This window comes from Miscanthus floridulus, chromosome 16, assembly GCF_019320115.1.
Source record: "Miscanthus floridulus cultivar M001 chromosome 16, ASM1932011v1, whole genome shotgun sequence".
Lineage (NCBI taxonomy): Eukaryota > Viridiplantae > Streptophyta > Magnoliopsida > Poales > Poaceae > Miscanthus > Miscanthus floridulus.
Genome location: NC_089595.1, coordinates 96,586,089 through 96,604,209, shown reverse-complemented (window position 1 = coordinate 96,604,209; position 18,121 = coordinate 96,586,089). Strand labels below are relative to the sequence as shown.

The 18,121-nt window shown below is 46.4% G+C and overlaps 2 protein-coding genes across 2 annotated transcripts; one reads left to right on the top strand and one right to left on the bottom strand.

The window, feature by feature from the left end:
• Positions 1–1,232: 1,232 nt before the first annotated feature.
• LOC136513166 (uncharacterized) lies at positions 1,233–4,125 on the bottom strand. Its single transcript, XM_066507154.1, has 2 exons — positions 3,448–4,125; positions 1,233–1,452 (listed from the first exon to the last, which is right to left on the bottom strand). The coding sequence occupies exons 1-2, from the start codon at positions 3,921–3,923 to the stop codon at positions 1,374–1,376; spliced, it is 555 nt and encodes a 184-aa protein (XP_066363251.1). The 5' UTR covers positions 3,924–4,125; the 3' UTR covers positions 1,233–1,373.
• An 8,134-nt stretch (positions 4,126–12,259) lies between these two features.
• LOC136512499 (cysteine-rich receptor-like protein kinase 10) lies at positions 12,260–16,987 on the top strand. The gene is made up of 7 exons (XM_066506465.1): positions 12,260–13,230; positions 14,971–15,108; positions 15,305–15,435; positions 15,536–15,746; positions 15,842–16,079; positions 16,185–16,335; positions 16,436–16,987. The coding sequence occupies exons 1-7, from the start codon at positions 12,381–12,383 to the stop codon at positions 16,775–16,777; spliced, it is 2,061 nt and encodes a 686-aa protein (XP_066362562.1). The 5' UTR covers positions 12,260–12,380; the 3' UTR covers positions 16,778–16,987.
• The last annotated feature ends 1,134 nt before the right edge of the window (positions 16,988–18,121 follow it).

Below are 18,121 nucleotides of genomic sequence, written 5' to 3'. Positions count from 1 at the left end.
AAAAATAACTAAACTTTAACTTTACGAGCCAGTTTAGGTGACTAAATGTTAGGACCGAACACGCCGTTAACAAGTGCGAGAACGAGTAAAGGACAGGTGTGCTGGAAACTGGTTCCTGAGTAGAAGATCTAGAGGGCCGACCATATCTTTGCCTAGTGGGCAGTTGGGCTTCGTCATGACTGGGCTCATAGCCTGCACCCGGCCTTCCATGAAACCTGTGGCCCAGAAAGAATGACGTCATATCCGCGTTATGTTTTTAATAAAGGAAAAAAAGAGAAAAGAACCGAATATCCCGCTGCGCACTTTTTCTGTTATCGAATCGAAAACTCCCGTCGTGCGCGCGTTCGTCAGTCAGTACAGTAGTGCTCTAGTCTAGTGCTTGGTCAGAACCGGTGCCGTACTGCCGTGGCTCTCTCAGAGTCTCAGTCCCTATAAACAAATTCAACGGTTGCTCATGCTTCATCTTGTTCGTGTTGGTGAAGCGCCCTTGGCAGATTTTCAACAGTCTTTGTCTTTCCAAGCATCGGACTGGACGTGACGTGACACTCGGAGAGTCAAGACTTCAATAACCCACGGGAGTACGTACGGGACACGGTAATCTTTCTTCTCTGATGAGACTGCCGATTTCAGGTCGCCAGAAACGGACGCGCCTCTCCCCGGAAACCGGCCACATCTCTGGGGCTACCGGGCTAGTAGAAGCCACAAGCCAGCAGCGTACGCCACGGTACAGCGATGGTCGCGCTCGCTCGTCATATCTCGTGGTCCGATCACTGGCATACCGATCAGTCGTTTCATGATGCTCCATCGGCCACGCCCAGCTCCGACTCAAGCGTCATGTATGTGAGGCGTCTCCAACAACAGCTCGGGAAACGCGGTACAGTTACAGTGACAGTAGGAAGGCGACTGACAGGCACGAGTCGCACGAGCAAAGGCAAAGACTCGTTTTTTCCGATGCCTGCACCGCACCGCACCTCCTTTGATTTGCCAGCAGCAGCGGGTGCACGGCACCTGTTAGCTAGTCCTAGTCCTAATCGTACTGGCCACTGGCCAGTGGCCACTCATTCACATTCAGGTAATCAGGTTCTGTGGTTCTGTTCTGTTTGCTTTCTCTGAACTCGTGCAATGCGGCAGCTGAAACATGAGGCCCGCCGGGCTCAAAGCGAGGCTACGACGGTTCAGACGTCAATAGTTGCGAGAGAGATCGCTCGCTGTGTCACACCAGAGAGGGAGAGGGCAAGGACGGCGACGGCATTATTTACAGGTGCAAGAAGCAGGGTCTCATCTCGAATGTTAGTTGCAGAGCAAAAACGAAGGCACATGAAAGAAGCTAGCTACTCCGGTTGGTGGCGGGCGCCGGTGATCGTCTCTCAGCTTCAGCTGCAGGCCTTGGCCGGCCGGCGGCCCCGTCCCCACAGCGCCGGCCAGCAACCGATGCCCAGCGCCGTCTGCGTCCTGAAAGATAGCATGTCGGTTTTGTTAGCTTCGTACAGATAATAATATCCCAAAGCAATCTGAAGCAGTAGAGGAGGAGCAGTAATCTGAAAGTCTTTTTTTGAAAGTAAGTAATATGCAAGTCTGAAAAACTGTCTTTAGCAATCGAACCGTTTCTGAAAAGGTGTACTCTATCAAGGAAGAGAAGCTTCTGAAGAGTAAAGGCAGACTGATCCTGTGTACTTCGGTCAGATTATGATCCTTGTTTTTTTTTCTTTTTTTTTTGCTTTCATGGTCATAAGTTGTTCCATTGTTGACTCCACAAAGCTAAGACAGGTCAAAAGGATGGAAGAACCGTTTGGTCCAAAAGATACCGGTCCCAGGAAAAAAAATGCATACATCGGTTATAACTTTCAGCGGCGCGTGGTTGAAAAAAAAAAAAAGTAAAGTACACTTTCCAACCCACAACTCACGCCGAAGTTCGATTTTCGACCTTCAACTATGAAACCGGTTAAGAAGTACCCTCCAACTATCAAAACCAGACAAATTTGGTCCTCGGCTAGTTTCAAAAGCGGTATATTATTTTTTTAGCATCTTAACGTCCTCAAATGAAAAAACTCAAAACTACAAAGTTGTAGATCTCATTGAGAGCTACAACTTTGGTATAAAAAGTATTTTCATTGAACTCCATATAAATAATATATTAGTGCTCTAATGTGGTAAGCGCTAGTAGACGATTATTATGGTGCTGAAATTTTATATTATCATCTTAATGTCCTCAAATGAAAAAATTAAAACTATAAAGTTGTAGATCTAATCGAGGTCTACAATTTACATATAAAAATTATCTTCATCCGACGTCCTATTGAAGAGTTATGATTTTTCAAAAGTTGAGTCTTGTCACGCGACAAAACAATACTGTGACGTGACTAGACTCAACTTTTGAAAAATTATAACTCTTCAATAGGACGTCGGATGAAGATAATTTTTATATGTAAATTATAGACCTCGATGAGATCTACAACTTTATAGTTTTAATTTTTTTCATTTGAGGACAATAAGATGCTCGAAAAAATAATATAAAATTTCAGCACCATAATAATCGTCTACCAACGATTACCGCATTAGAGCACTAATATATTATTTGTATGGAGTTAAATGAAAATGCTTTTTATACCAAAGTTGTACCTCTCAATGAGATCTACAACTTTGTAGTTTTAAGTTTTTTTTTCATTTGAGAACGTTAAGGTGCTCAAAAAAATAATATAAAATTTTGGCGCCTCTCGAAAATAGAAAACTGCTTTTGAAACCAGCCGATGACCAAATTTGTCCGATTTTGATAGTTGGATGGTGTTTCTTAACCGGTTTCATAGTCGAAGGTTGAAAAATCGAACTTCGACGCGAGTTGAGGGTTGGAAAAGTGTAGTTTAAAAAAAAAGAGTTTCAGCCTTTCAGGTACAGTCATACAGACCAAGCACTCATGACCAAACGAAAAGCGTTGCAAAGGGTGCAGTGACTAACGAGGACGTCTAATGATACCATGCAGTTGCAGTAGTACTGCTGGATTAGGGCCTGATTCCTATAACTTAGCCCGTCTTTGATTTGCTGTGATTGAAAAACACTGTTCGTTCGTTAAAATAGTACGGCAAGACAAGCGAACATGGCCGTAATAATTGTACTGTCCTGTGTGGAAATTTTTCAAAATAGCTAGTGGATCCATGCGTTTCAAACAATCCATATCAGTACCAGCAAAAAAATTTTCATCATAGAATATCAGTAACCCTTTGGCATCTAAGTCTGCAACTAGTCAAATACCAGTGTCAATTGCAGTGACAAATAGCCTTCTTAATTGCAGATGTTGATATTTTTCTTAAATGAATTCACATGTATGCATGATTAGTTGTGCTGATACAGAGAAGCACGAAATGCAACAGTGATTAATTAATCATGGAAATTTAAGGCTTTCATGGCAACCAAACAACTGTAACCGCGCGTGATCGTCTGTTTGGCACTGACCTGCTGGCTTTTCTGGCGGCGGCGGCGGCGGCAACAGGCTTCGCCGGCGCGCCCTGCACGGCCCCGGGCGACGGCGGCCCGCGGCTGGGCCTTGGCGTGGTCATGCTCCTGGTGAGAAGCCCCGGCACGTAGAAGTTGAGCAGCACGCCGTCGCCGCCTCCGCCGCAGCTGCCCCTACTGCCGCCGCTCCGCCGCGCCCTCAGCCGCGCCGCCTGCAGCCACTGCTGCTTCGACGCCGCCGCTGCCGACGCCGCTGCAGTCGGGCGATCGTCCCGCGGCGCCGGGGCGCAGAGGTCCGCGTCGGCGTCCGCGCTCGGCGGCCTGGCGCCGGCCTCGACGAGGTCGGAGAAGGAGAGCTCGCGGTCGGAGCCGCCGCCGCCGCCGCCGTTGGGGAAGCCCGCGAGGAGGGCCAGCATCTCCTCCTCCCGCGCGGACAGCTGCCTTCCGCCGCCCGCGAGCGCGAGTGCCTCCTTCATGGATCGCCTCTCTGTCTCCCTCTTTCTCCACCTCGATTGCGCGGCGACGGCAGGGAGCGAGCAGCGCGTATGGTATTCGACTATTCGTGGCCGCGCGCGCTTGCTCGTGAGGTTTTGGGATAGGTCCCGTCCTCGACTGGAGGCTGATGGTGTGCCGCCGTCGCTTTTGTAGATAGAGGAAGAAGACGTGTGGGCGGGCGGGTTCGCCTCCTTCGATGCGCCGGGTTAAGCAAAGAAAAGACACGGACGTCTAGAAGGACGGGACGGGAGTGGCAACTGGGTTGTGAAGATACGGATTTTTTTTAACACTTTTTAAAAACTATTTTCAAATATAGCACTGTTTTTTCTTCTTCAAAATTAACACTTTTGGCCACGTCCAGCGAAACAACGCTGACGCGCCATGCACGGGGCGCGGCAGGAGCGGCGACGTGGCAGCGACCAGGGCCGCTGAACGTTGACATGGCCAGGGCTGTCGCACCGTGGATCTGGACGCGGCACTGACGCGCCACGCCGCATGGTGCGGCGAGGCCCATCACAGGCCCACGGCAAGGCCTCTCTTCTTTCCTTTCTCTCCATTCCTTTCTCTATGGCCCCGTTCGGCTTACCTTATAATACGCACTATTCAGCTTGTTATTTAGCTGGAACAGTGTTTTTTCCTCACAAAAATTCAGTCAGAACAGTGTTTTCAGCCAAGTTTCAGCAAGTCGAACGGGACCTATCTCCTCTGTCTCGTCCGCCGCCGCCCGACACAGCCGCCCCCCCCCCCCCCCCCCCCCCGACCGCGCCGCCACCCTCCCGTCACGCCCGCCCATGGCTTGGGCCCTTCACCGCGCCTCCATCCCTCCCTCTCTCTCTAACCATTTGCATTAGAACTAAAATAATATAACCAACACTTATAGGAACAAAAATAAACCTTACACTAAACATAGTAAACATACTTCTAACTAATATCTTCCTCCAAACCCTAGCCCACAGTTCCCAAATACATTTTTTCTCCAAACCCTAACTACCATTCATAATATTTGAATCCACCATTCAAACGACAAATAAGAGCACCATTATCGTGACCGAGGCTGAAGAGAAACTTGGGGGGGGGGGGGAATGGAAGCGAGGGAGGAAGGCGGGCAGGGAGGGCCGGGCGGCGGCAGCCCTTGGGAGAGGCGGGAGGGGGCGGCGCGGTCGCCCTCCACCTCTTTTTGAGGTAAGGCAGACAGGGAGGGAGGCTCGCGACGCGACATGTAGTCAGCGCTGCCACGCCGTGCGGCGTGGCGCGGCACTGACGCGCCAAGATCTGCAGCGCGGCAGCGCCTGCCACGTCAGCCGGTCAGGGTCCAGGCTGGTGCCACGTCATCCCCTACCGTGCCGCTATGCATGGCGCGCCAGTGCTGTTTGGCCGCACTATGGCAATAGGTGCGGTAAAAAGTGTTAGTTTTGGAAAATATAATAAAACAGTGTCAGACTTGAAAATAGTTAAAAAAAAAGTGTTAGAAATAAAAAAATTCAAGATACGCAGCCGCAACCCTTGCCCGGTCTCCCTTTTCGGTTTCAGAAGCTTCTTTTTGCTTTTGGGAAGGTTTGCTGTGTGCTGATAATCTGATCGATGCGCGGTATCATCACTTTGTGCTTACGGTTACTGATGCATCTTTTTGTACAGTATTTGCCATTCTGTGGCTTAGGCCACCCAACGCTACACGTGGCTGTTAGCCTCGGCTTCCACGTTCGCAGCTAGCAGCTAATTCAGCTCAAACAGTGGCTCCGTAGGGTGTCAGGGGATCCTGCAGGAGCGGTAGGGATGAAAACAGAAAGGAAATATCCCGAACCGAACCGCATCGTTTTCTACATTTGACCCGAGCGAATTCGTATTTTCGGACAAAATACGGAATACTAAATTCGAATTCGAAATTCGGAACACCAAATTCGAAATCGGATCGAATTCGGTTTAGGCTTTGTTCGACCGATTTCTACTTTTCTACTTTTAATTCGGAATATCCCGAATTCGAAATTCGGTTTCAAAATTCGGTTTAAACCAAATTTGGCCCACTACAAGTCCAACCTTAGAAAAATTATATCTTTTTCATACGATCTCGGATGAAGATGATTTTTATATGAAAATTGTAGCTCTCAATAAGATCTACAACTTTCTAGTTCTTAGTTTTTTCATTTGATGTCTTGAAGATGTTTAAAAAAATTAAACAAAGTCAGCGATATATTAATCGCGTACCAGCGCTTGTTGCCTTAAAAAATCATATCTTCCTTACGTCGTGTCGAATGGAGATACTTTTTAAGAAAGTTGTAGGACTTGTTAATTATTATGTACTTATTAATTGTTATGCACTTGGTTCTATGGGTCAATATTCCGTATTGATTTTTCGTATACCGACCGTGTTCGACATAATTCCGCTCGAATTAGTTCGTTTTCGAAATTTTTGATATTCCGTAAGTTCGTGTTCGTTTTCGTGTCCGGCTTTACCACTTTCGTTTTCGTTTTCGTATTCAAAATGTAGACGTAGAAAACGGTTGAGAAGTTTTTCGACCGTTTCCGACCGTTTTCATCCCTAAGGAGCGGCATATGCTTCATCTGACATAGGTCTCGTTGACTTCGCTGAAAAAATAAACCAAAACACTGTTTCAACTAATTTATTGAGAGAGAAAAATATTGTTCAGTTTAAAAAATAAGCTAAAAAAGATAGATTATAAAAGAAACGAACAGAACCATCAAGCTCAAACCATCTCGGAGACACGCATTGGAGGCAGAAAATGAAAGCCCCTATCAAACGTTTTGTTGGGACCATAAGACAAACAAGAACGTGGTGTTCTGGGAATTATGGGACCAGAATAGAAGTTGAAGTTTTGGCTTGCGTTGTGGGGATTGACAGCCCAGTTCTTTTGGCCTACGTGGACTGTGACTTTTTACTGAGGCCAACGCTGCTAGCCCCCGTTGGCCCTGCCCTTACTGTTCACATTCACATTCACATTCACATTCACATTCACATTCACATTCACATTCACATTCCGTTTAATATTGTCACTGAAAAAATCCAGACGAGCTCTTTAATCATTGATTTTACGTGGGTGTGGTCCAGGGCCGGCATTCCAGAGGTGCGTTCGCACCACAGCACAAGGCCCCAAATCATATACGGACTACGACTATCATGAACTACTTAGTTAAGCACGCTTCACTGCGCTGTTTTTAGCCTCACTTGTTCTCGTTGTTGTTTTTGTTGGAGAAAAATAAGAGGCTGAGAAAGCTTGGTGATCACTGTTAGTTTTTAGAGGACAGTTATTAGTGACACCGTACAGGACGGATGCCATCCCGCTGCAGGGCTGTTTGGTTCGTGTACTGGCCTGGGAGCTGACGCCCAGACAGCACCGATCCACCCCAGGCTCAGTAAATCCAACGCCTGAGGATGTTGCCTGGCCAGGCAAGTTGGCCATGTCAGCATCCAATCCTCCCACGGATATAAACTTTAATATATCAAGAGAGAAATTATCGCACTCCAGTAATTTATTCATATGAGAAAATGATAAACTTTCACAAGTCCTACCCACTGAAAAAAAAAATCTAGATGGGCTCTTTAGCATTGCTTTACTCGGGTGTGGTCTAACAATGGATTGCAAATGTTGACGGGGGCTACGGCATTAAAATAGGCTTTCAGCTTCGTCGTTCGGCATGATTGCAGGAATGACGTTGCTTTTTTTTAATAAAAAAAATATCAAATTCACATGCAGGTATTACATAGACGTTCCCTAAAGAAAAGGTATTACATAGACGGTTCTAGATGTAGTTATTACCTCATTCTAAAGAATGCAATTATGAATTACATTGATTGATCAAACTTTCTTACTTTTCACTAATTTTAAAACAAAATGTTCTTAATATTTACGACTCAAGATGGAAATACTATAAAAATATATTTCATGTTTAACTTAACTATACCTTTTCAGTATCATAACATTTAGTATTTTATAGATCTGGTCAAATTTAAAAATATTTTACTTCTCGAAAAACAAAAAAAGTAAATCCTTTCTAGATGGGAGTACATTGAAGGAAATAACATAATTAGATAAGGTCTGTTTGGTTGGGTGGCTAACCTCTAGTCAGGCTTCAGGGAGCCACCTTTGGGATGTTTGATTTCTTGTTTAGAGGTCGAAGCAAGGCTCTAAGAAGCCACCCAACACCAAACACAGACATCGGTCGTTCTTTGGGAGCCAGGGAGCAAGTCGACAATTAATTGTGGAAATCTTGGCTAAGGTAGAACACATTTTGTCCCATTATTTCAACCTAGTTTTTCATATGCAGAGGTCATGAGACTTCTGAAACTTCAAATCAAGAAACATAAAAGGTCTTTAATTATTTACACATCCTATATCTCGGTTGCACATAAAACTTAGGGTTAACATGTAGATCTGGAGGACAAGCAATAGCTTAGTTGGTCTGCTTCCTAGTTGTGGGGAGCGGCCGCTTGTGGGTTCGATCCTTGGCTTGGACGAACCTCGTGTGCCTCGCCAGGGATTTTTTCCCTGAGGGAACTAGGCTGGTGTGTGAGTATTGTGTGCGCGTGTGTGCCCGATAGATATGTTCCGAGACTTCTTTCTTTTTAGACCAAAGGTTTCCCCTGCTTATATTGAAAGCAGCCAGTTTTTGCTAGGGTTACCAACCGTACAGTGACAATGCACAATACAAGTTCCAACAGCAACAAAAGCCTCTCCACCTCTCAAACTACTTAACGACAGAAACTTAAAAGAAAAGAAGCACTACAAAGAAAAGAACTTTGACAGTTCCGGAGCGTTCAGGTCCTGAGCTTCTTTCAACATCCTTTGATCACCACATTGTGAGTCCCTCCTGGAGCTTGTGGATAGCGTCCTCCATCAGCTGTTGCTCCTTCATCTTGAGCAGGATCTTCCACTGTTTCATGAAACCCAGAGCCATGTAAGCAACAGACTTAGGGGATTTGATCAGTTTTTTATTAAAGACCCAGTCATTCCTGGTCTTCCACACACTCCAGGATATACTAGCAATGATAAAGAAATGGGTCTTTGACCCCACCTCATACTAATCCTAACCCACACCCAGAGGAGTTGAGAGATAGGACAGTTAAAGAAAAGCTGATCTAGTTTTCCACAGTATTTGCAAAATTCAGAGCCTTTTCCTTTCATCCTCTTAAGTTGCTCTCCAGTCTGTACTCTGTCATGCATTCCGAGACTTCTCGGGCAATCTTATATGTACTTGAGCGTGAAGTCAGTATATATGGTGTCTAATACGAGTCTTATATGATATACCAGTGCTCCTGACGGTATTCAAAAGAAAAAAAAAACAGGGCCTAGTAATTGAAGGGCCTCGGGAGTTAGGAGAGTGACGTGAACCATCGAATAGCTAGAGTTCAGGCAGTATCATCGTCGGTGTTAACTTGCATGATTTTTAGGCAACTCATCATCATTATGTATTAGCAACGTCCTTATTCTTTTGTGAACACTTGAATCAAACACATTTTTCTTACTACGAAACACATTATATACGTAGACGCTACTTCCTCCGTTCCAAATTATAATTCGCTTTGACTTTTTTGGTTCATCTATTTTACTATGTATCTAGACATTGTTTATCTAGATGAATAGTAAAATAAATGTACCAAAAAAATTAAAGCGGCTTATAATTTGGAACGAATGGAGTATATGTCAAGGCTAATTAAGGCCATAAGTTGGACTAGATCACGGCCTCACGGGATCAAGTCCCAGCAGCCTATATCGTCCGACGTGGCGGTGACGTACATAAGGGCGGAGCTAGAGCTAATTTGAGAGGTGCGCTTGCCTGGTGGATGAGTAAACTTTTATCACGAATATGGTAAAAAATTGAACATTATCACTGTTTTTTCGTTTTTCTGTGGGCGCACCCACAATTCTCTATGGCCCTGTTCACTTTGCCCATGGATGTACACTTTGCCGGCAACTAAGCGAAGCAGATTGTTTGGCAAAAAAAAAAAAATAATAATAATAAATGAAGCATGTTCTTTTTCATAAAAATTACAAGAGTTTAAAGGTTTGAAGCAAGTACGGAGTACTTAAGACGGTTATAGGTTAGATCGTAGCAGGTGTAACTACTCATGGAGGCATTAGACCGGAACCGGGACGTTAACAGTTTGTCCTATAGTAGTTTTGACGACGATGTACGGGTCATAAAGACAAAGTTCTGATGCCAACTAACCGTTCACTACTGTGTGTGCATCTCAAATGGGACTTGGCACAGTGGCGCATCAGAGTTCAGAGACGACAAGGTACACGGTTTCTAGACAAGGTGACCAAAACTCATCGGAATCAACCGAACGCTGAACGTCCAACCGATGTGGCTCAGTCCAACGGCCAACGGATGTGCTTGGAGAGGGACGTCTCTGAAGAACTGAACGCTGAACGCCAGGTGTCGTTGGATTCTCGGCGTGTTTGCGTATACCGGAATGGCTGACAGCTGACTGCATCGACAAAGTACTTCTTAATGCTGAGGCGGCACGAGACGAGAATAGAAAACAACAAATGCTTTCTAGAAGGCCCTGCCTGTATTCTTTCCCTTTTTTTTATGGTCACGCGGGGGGAGGATCCCCACCTGAATTTTTGTATTGATTGAATGGTGCCTTTGGCCGGCACTAAGTTACAGAAAATTTTACGTCATTTGATCCTCAAGTGATCATTTCTTACATCGGCAAGGTTCCTGTCCTTCCTAGGTAGCCTAAGCTTCCATAGATCGGCATCAGAGATACAGGCTGAAAACGTCTGTTGGAGACTAGTAGTTTCAGACTTGAAGATGACTCAATTTCTACGCTTCCAAAGCTGCCAACAGCACAGGGTAACAAATGTGTTTAAATGTTTCCGAGGAAGATTAGCTGGGCAACAAAGGTTTTGGACGTCGCCCCGCCTGCCAGAGGAGAGAATGGGAGTAGAAAAGCCGATTGCAGACCAGAAATCCTTTGCAAAAGGGCACCTCATGCTCCGCTGTTACTATGTTCTCTCTGCAAGGTTAACGTTCTCTACATAATTGTCATTTTGTCAGAGCGTCTAAAAAAATTGTCATTTTGTCAGAGCTGCATGGCCGTCGACGTTCCGCACGCGGAATTTCAGCAGTCACGCGAACGCTGAGCACAAAACTCCAGCACAACGCGGACGGGACGCTGAGAACAGGGAGCGGGGACAGGGGCCAAGGGTGAGCAACTGACCACAGAGACGAAATTTTTGTCAATCGTTAGAGCAACTTCAAGAGGAGAGCTAACTTTTTATAAAGCTAAGTATAGCTATTTTTTTAGACAAAAACATGTCCAGTTGATTACAGTGACTCTCCAAATTCACTAGCTCTAAAACCCGGAAACTTCAGTTGCTACCTGCTAGAGTTGGATACCCAGCATTGGATTATTTTTGCTGCTTGTATTTCCAACCTGGAACTGTTGGTTTGGTATACAACACGATGATGTGGACATCATTGCTGGTTGTATTTGAAAGGTTGAAGCATTGGATTATCTTTTGGCAAAAAGAAAGAAGCAGGTGCAGATGAGTTGAAGAAAGAGGAGACGTGCAATAAAGGCTCTGCATTGCGGGGGCTAACAGTTAGCCCTGATTTTTTTAATATCAAATATGTGGGTTAACAAGAGCTAATAGAGGCTACCTTTATCTTTTGTTTTTTTGAACTTATCTATAAGGTTTGAAAACTATATTCAATTACTTATATGGCCCTTCCATTAGTTTAGCTGTTTAGGCACCATTTTACCCCTGTCAAAGTAAAAAAAAATGAATGAAGTGCAAGAGTTCAATTTATCTTCGTTAGATTTAGAAAATGAATGAAGTGCTTGGCCCCCCAAAAATATAATTTAAATTTTATGCATTTTAACTTAAAACCATGTGTAATATTGCTCCAAATAACAAAGACAAACTGAACTCTTGCACTTCATTTATGTTTCGACACTTAACACCGTTAAGTGGCTAAACTAACGGAAGGGTCATATAAGTAACTGGATATAGTTTTCGGACCTCATAGGTAAGTTAAAAAGAAATAAAAGGCCAAGAAAGAAAGTCACTTTTTTCTTAGGCCAAGCAGGTAATTTTTCTTTTGGTGGTTAGAGTCCATTAGCCCATGTTTAACTCTTTTTTATAATGGACTAACTTTTGACCATTCGAACTCGACTCTGGACTACGCCATTCCGTGTAAGACCATCAGAAGGAAATAGGGAACTGTCTAGCCCAACGGGCTGAACATGGTCAGCTACCACTACTATGGCCTACAGAAGCCTGTCGGGCCATACGCTGCCTAACTTGAATTGTATCACCACATTTTTTTTTCATGGGGTGTTTTCGTTTAACTTCCTTTGTTCATGAGGATACAAGAACTGGCCAAGCAGTGGCGGAGCCAGGAATTAACAGGCCAAGGAGAGACCGGCAGACCACGCAGAAGCGAAGCGAGCCAGCGACCTGCAGCGCAGCATGCAGTCGCCGTCCTCGGGACCGGGAGCCATGTGGAACCTGCTCCCCCTCCTCTTCCTCGGCTCGTCCCTGCTCGTCGCAACCACCAACGCCGACGACCCATGGTACACCGACTGCCCGAGCAACACGAACTACACGCGCGGCAGCGCGTTCCAGGCCAACCTCGACGCACTCCTCTCCTCCCTCCCCGCCGCGGCGGTCGCGTCCTCCGGGTTCGCCTACAACGTAACCGGCGCCGCGCCCGGCCAGCAGGCGTACGGCCTCGCACAGTGCCGCGGCGACGTCAACGCGTCGGCCTGCCTCGCGTGCCTCGACGGCTCGGCGCGCCACATGGCCGCCTCCTGCCCCGGCCAGAAGGAAGCCATGCTCATCTACGACGAGTGCCTGCTGCGGCACTCCAACGAGAGCTTCTTCGGCGCGGCCGACACGTCGGTGAGGCTCTGGCTGGTGAACACCCAGAACACGACGGAGCCGGAGGAGTTCAGGTCGCGGCTCGGCGCGCTGATGGGCAACCTCACCGCGAGGGCGGCGTTCGCGTCCCCGCGGATGTTCGCTGCCGGGGAGACCGCCGTCACGCCCTTCGTGAACATCTTCGGCATGGCGCAGTGCACGCGGGACCTCGCCGCCGATGACTGCAACCGCTGCCTCGTCAGCGCCGTCGCGCTCATCCCGAACTACTGCGACGGGAAGCAGGGCGCCCGGGGCATCGGCCGGAGCTGCTCCATCCGGTTCGAGGTGTACCCGTTCTACAACGTCCAGGCCGCCCAGGAGGCCATGTCGCCGGCCGCGGCACCGGTTCCGGGAGGGGGGCCGATCAACGGCAGCGACCACTCCGTGCCCAGAAACACCGGTGAGTCAACGGCCAACGTCTTCCGTCTCTTGTCCTGTCCACGTTTGCTAGTATTGCCGCGTTAACGTGTCCACTGTCCGTAGCACACACTCCACTAGTGTCGAGGGACCGCTTACTAGTTTATTGTTTTTGGACATTTTCGTTTCAATCTTTAAGTCTTGAGACTGTCACCAACAGTTTATGCGTAACGTTACTCAAACCCAAAATATGTTATTCACGTAAAAAAATACTAACAGGGTAGGCAAACGAATGACCTATTTTACGTCCAAGGCGAGGGGAAACCCAAATAAGCCTGCTCTCGCCGTCGCGACGACCCAGATATCTGGCGCCGTTGACCATGGTGGGCCCGTAGGAGGCGAGGCCGGATCTGCCGCCACCGACCTTCATCCGTAGCCCCAGTGGCCCTAGCCTCGCCCCTGGGAACCACGTGCCGCCGCTGCTTGGGGCCGGGAGAGGGCGCGCCGCCGCTGCTTGAGGGGCCGGGGAGGGGGCGCCGCCACTACTTGGGGGCCGGGAGAGGGGGGCACCGCCATTATTCGACGACGGTGGCAGCTGCGGTTCCAGGTTTCTCTTTTACGTCTGCTGTTGGAGAAGTCAACGTTTAGGTATGTGACCTTTTTGCACGGCATGACCCATACCTTGCAATGGGTCTCGATTTTAAGGTCGCATTGATGGAAGCGCCGGGAGGCGGGTTCGTCAACGGAAGCGAACACTTGGGCCCAGGAAGCAACGGTGAGTCCACAACGCAACTCTTCCAATCACTTTCCTGACGCGTTTGATAGTTGACACTTAGATCTTCTGCCGTCCAGTCACTTTCCGTACGCGTTTCATAGTTGACGCTTGCTGTGCCTCTGGGATCTAAATTGTCGCCGTGATAGATGACACATGCTCTCATCTTGACTCGGCAAAATTGACGATGAAATTTCTCCATCTTCTCCGAACATGAGCACATGAGATGTTACACCTTTTGACTTGAGAGAGAGCCGTGACGTGTTTATAAAGGCCGTTAAAAACGTTTTGCTTTTAGTCTGTTTGGAAAATGAATACAATTTTAGATACATTCTTAATTGGAGTTGCTAAAATTCCTAAGTGCCTGAATTTTAGTTTCTTTTTGACGACGGTTGTTGCATATATTTTATATTAAAATTGAAGATTTAATTCGTTACAATTTTTGTAGGCACAACCTGTAATTTTTTGTTCCGAGAATAGAAAAATCATTAGATAAAACCACAGATCCAATAAAATCTAATTTATGTTGACAAAGACAATTAACAATTTACAATCATTTCTATAGTCAGACAAGGGCAGAAAGTTTATATGATATGACACAAAGACAAATAACAAATCACAAAAAATATAATTTACATGTACTAGTTGATGATACAAGAGTGTTGTCTGAAATCATCTTAAAATTTAGGCATATGAAATATAGGAGAAATACTTAATTAAAGTACCTAAAGTTTGATTCAATACATAGTTAAAAATATTAATGTTTATAACATCAAATAATATATTTTAAAAATATATCTCATGATAAATCTAATAATATTTATTTGATATTATAACTATTTATAGTTTTTATATATAGTTAGTTAAATTTAAGATACTTTAACTTAATGCTAGTATTATGCTAGATTTGTATTAGGACGGTGACTAATCTTGGCGAAGTCTGAAATGGCTTCTATTCTGAATTACCGACGACGACCAACGCCGCCGTGCACCCATGTGAATTCTGTGCAGGGAGTAATCATACGGTCAGGACAGCTCTTCTCGTGTCAATCCCTGTCGCTGTTGCGCTGCTGGTGCTGCTGCTAGTTGTTGCCTGTCTCTGCAAAAGGAACAGAAAACCACACAAGCATGTACAGATTGCAAGCATTAGTAAGTGGCGAAACAATGTCAGTACATTATGGCATGTTCGTTTGAGCTCCTTTTCAGCAATGGAATAGTATTTTTCTCTCACAATATTTCAGCATAAGCCAAATTTCAGCATATATTTAACGAGTAGTGTGGTGCTAAGTTTAGGCCTGACTCCTGAGGTTATCGTGTTCTGTTATGATTTATGAACACTGAACAGGCCGTGAAGATGACCAAGAAATGAGAAGCTCAGAGTCTCTCTTGTATGATTTGAGCACCCTACGAGCTGCCACCGATAACTTCTCAGAAGAAAACAAGCTCGGCGAAGGCGGGTTCGGGTCGGTATACAAAGTACGAAACTACTTGAAACCTGCAACCTAAAAACTAATCACATAGCTGAAATGCTTTCGCGTAACAGATTAGTTGTTGGCCTGATCCCATTGTTCTTCAGGGCACGTTACAAAATGGACAGGAGATTGCAGTGAAGAGATTGTCTGCAACTTCGCAGCAAGGACAGCTGGAGATGAAGAACGAGGTTTTCCTGCTGGTGAAGCTCCAGCACAAGAACTTGGTGCGACTGCTCGGCTGCTGCATCGAGGAGCATGAGAGGCTCCTCGTCTACGAGTTCCTCACCAACAACAGCCTCGACAGGATCCTCTTCGGTGATTGCTTCATTCAGACAACTATAATAATCCCACTGTCATTTCACTTCAGTCAGATAACATGCAGGACATTCGCTGATAAACTCAACTGGCAGATCCTGCACGGCAGCGAGAGCTAGGCTGGGGACTGAGGCAGAGGATCATCGAAGGGATCGGCCGAGGGCTCCTCTACCTCCACGAGGACTCGAGGCTGACCATCATCCACCGCGATCTCAAGGCCAGCAACATCCTGCTGGACGCAGACATGAACCCCAAGATCTCAGACTTCGGCTTGGCCAAGCTCTTCAGCATCGACTCCAGCGTGGGAAACACAAGTCGCATTGCTGGAACTTAGTAAGTGAACAGTGATTTAGTGCCTCCAATCTCCAAGATGCATCGGGTCGAATCCATGCTGAACGCCTAAACGTTCCTAATATGCCGTGTGTTTCCGAAATGCAGCGGATACATGGCGCCGGAGTACGCTCTGCACGGCATCTTCTCGGCCAAGTCAGATATTTTCAGCTACGGCGTCCTTGTCCTCGAGATCGTCACCGGCCGGCGCAACACGTGCACACAAGGCTCAGGGCCATCTGAAGATTTGCTTACCTACGTAAGACATATATATATATATAAGACATAACCTTCCGAGCAAGTCACTTTGAGGCACTGACTAGCAACATTCATGTATAATTGCTGGTGGGCGTGCATAGGTTTGGAGGCACTGGAGCCGCGGGAGCGTGCGCCAGCTGCTTGACGGCTGCCCGGCGGAGGGGCGGCGGCCGCAGGAGATCCTGCGGTGCATCCACATCGGTCTGCTCTGCGTCCAGGAGGATCCGTACCTCCGTCCCGGCATGGCGTCCGTCGTCGTCATGCTGAATAGCCGCTCCATCACGCTGCCGACGCCTGCCGTGCCAGCCTACGCGCTTCACGGCCGCGCGGCCACAACAGTGAACCCGCCGTGGGGGATGAGCATGGGTCGCAAGGGTCCCATAGCGGCAGCTCAGGAGCCGTCTATCAACGAAGCTTCTGTATCTGAGTTGCAGCCCCGTTGATGCTATACGAGTCAGCAAGAATCAGCATGGATGCCGGCCCGCCGATCAGTCGATAGACAATGCTTAGTGTTCGAATTTTTCTCCTCGTTTGAATTTGAGAGTAGAGTTTGTATTCGAGTTTGTCTTATAGAAAGTGCCTGTGAAACTTTTCGTCGGATTTTTTTGTCAGACGCTTGTAGAAGATGAGCTGTGAGCGTGTGACATGCTTGTTTGATTTAACTAGCGAGCACGGTGGTTAACCGGTTATAGATGGCCAAATGGGTCATGCCCATTCGACGGTTCTAACCACGGCACTAACACGCTCGGTCCGATGGCCACAATGCTAGTGCCACTCGGGCCAACCCATAAGGTTATGCTTAGATTGACTCTAACAAGTAGCTCATATGGTCACCCATATCTAAGATGGGTAGCTAGAGATCTAAAATCGGTCTCGAATAGACTACTTATACGAGAGATTCATTTTGGGTTGCCTGAGAAGCACAACTGAAATATGAACATCCTCTCTCCTGAAAACCTATTTGCAGAAATGATTATTTTTTAGGTCATGTTGTTGGAGAAGATGTGAATGAGTATTGAACCCTTTGCCTGTAGCGCTAACCAAAGGTCGAATGGGTCTTGTATTTTGAGTGTTGTTGTTGTTGGAGATAGTCTTATGTCAGCATTTTGACTCGTAGTGTCGACCCAAGAATGGCCTAATCTCTCTCTATCATTGGATAGTCTCAGGTGACTGAATGTCATTAGATGTGGAGGAGAGAAGTATATAAACGCTCCTCCAAAATCTCCTCCTGTTTACCTAGCGTACATCGACAGTGAGGGTGCGTAGCCTCACACTAGCGAAAATTGAAACTAAAACTAAACAACTAATCGGCACTATATCTATTTAATTGTTTTGGAGTACCTCGTATAAAACTCTAAACTAAAACAATTAACTAGTGAGAGAGCAAAGGAGGAACTTCGATGACATGACGATCTACTTTTTGGAATATATGAAAGGAGCGAGACAAAAGAACTTTTCAACATAGTCTCGCAACGAGGGCAAGTCACAATTCTTAGCAAGGAGGATATACAACAATTTCAGCTGGCGTCAAGACCAAATGTCAGGAATCCTTAGTTTTTGGCATCTTCCTACGGTGTCAGTTGTTTTTTCTTGCCTTAGCTCCCGTGGTTTTTATTGCAGTGGTTTGTTCTTGATATGCTTTTAGCAGCCTCTGTTTCTGCAGTCCTTTCAGCTGTCTAGGTTGGTTCTGTGCAGGTGTGCTAGGGGCAGGACATGGGAGAATCTCTTTATAATTATACTTTTTTTTTCTCTCGTCTAATATATTTACCGGCAAAGCCCTTGCCGTT

Excerpts from the sequence above, each read along its gene's own strand:
- LOC136513166 (XM_066507154.1), bottom strand. The coding sequence starts at position 3,923 with ATGAAGGAGGCACTCGCGCTCGCGGGCGGCGGAAGGCAGCTGTCCGCG. Across the intron at positions 1,453-3,447 it reads GCCGCCAGAAAAGCCAGCAG|GACGCAGACGGCGCTGGGCA; the intron begins GTCAGTGCCAAA and ends GCTATCTTTCAG.
- LOC136512499 (XM_066506465.1), top strand. The coding sequence starts at position 12,381 with ATGCAGTCGCCGTCCTCGGGACCGGGAGCCATGTGGAACCTGCTCCCC. Across the intron at positions 13,231-14,970 it reads CTCCGTGCCCAGAAACACCG|GGAGTAATCATACGGTCAGG; the intron begins GTGAGTCAACGG and ends AATTCTGTGCAG. Across the intron at positions 15,436-15,535 it reads GGTTCGGGTCGGTATACAAA|GGCACGTTACAAAATGGACA; the intron begins GTACGAAACTAC and ends ATTGTTCTTCAG.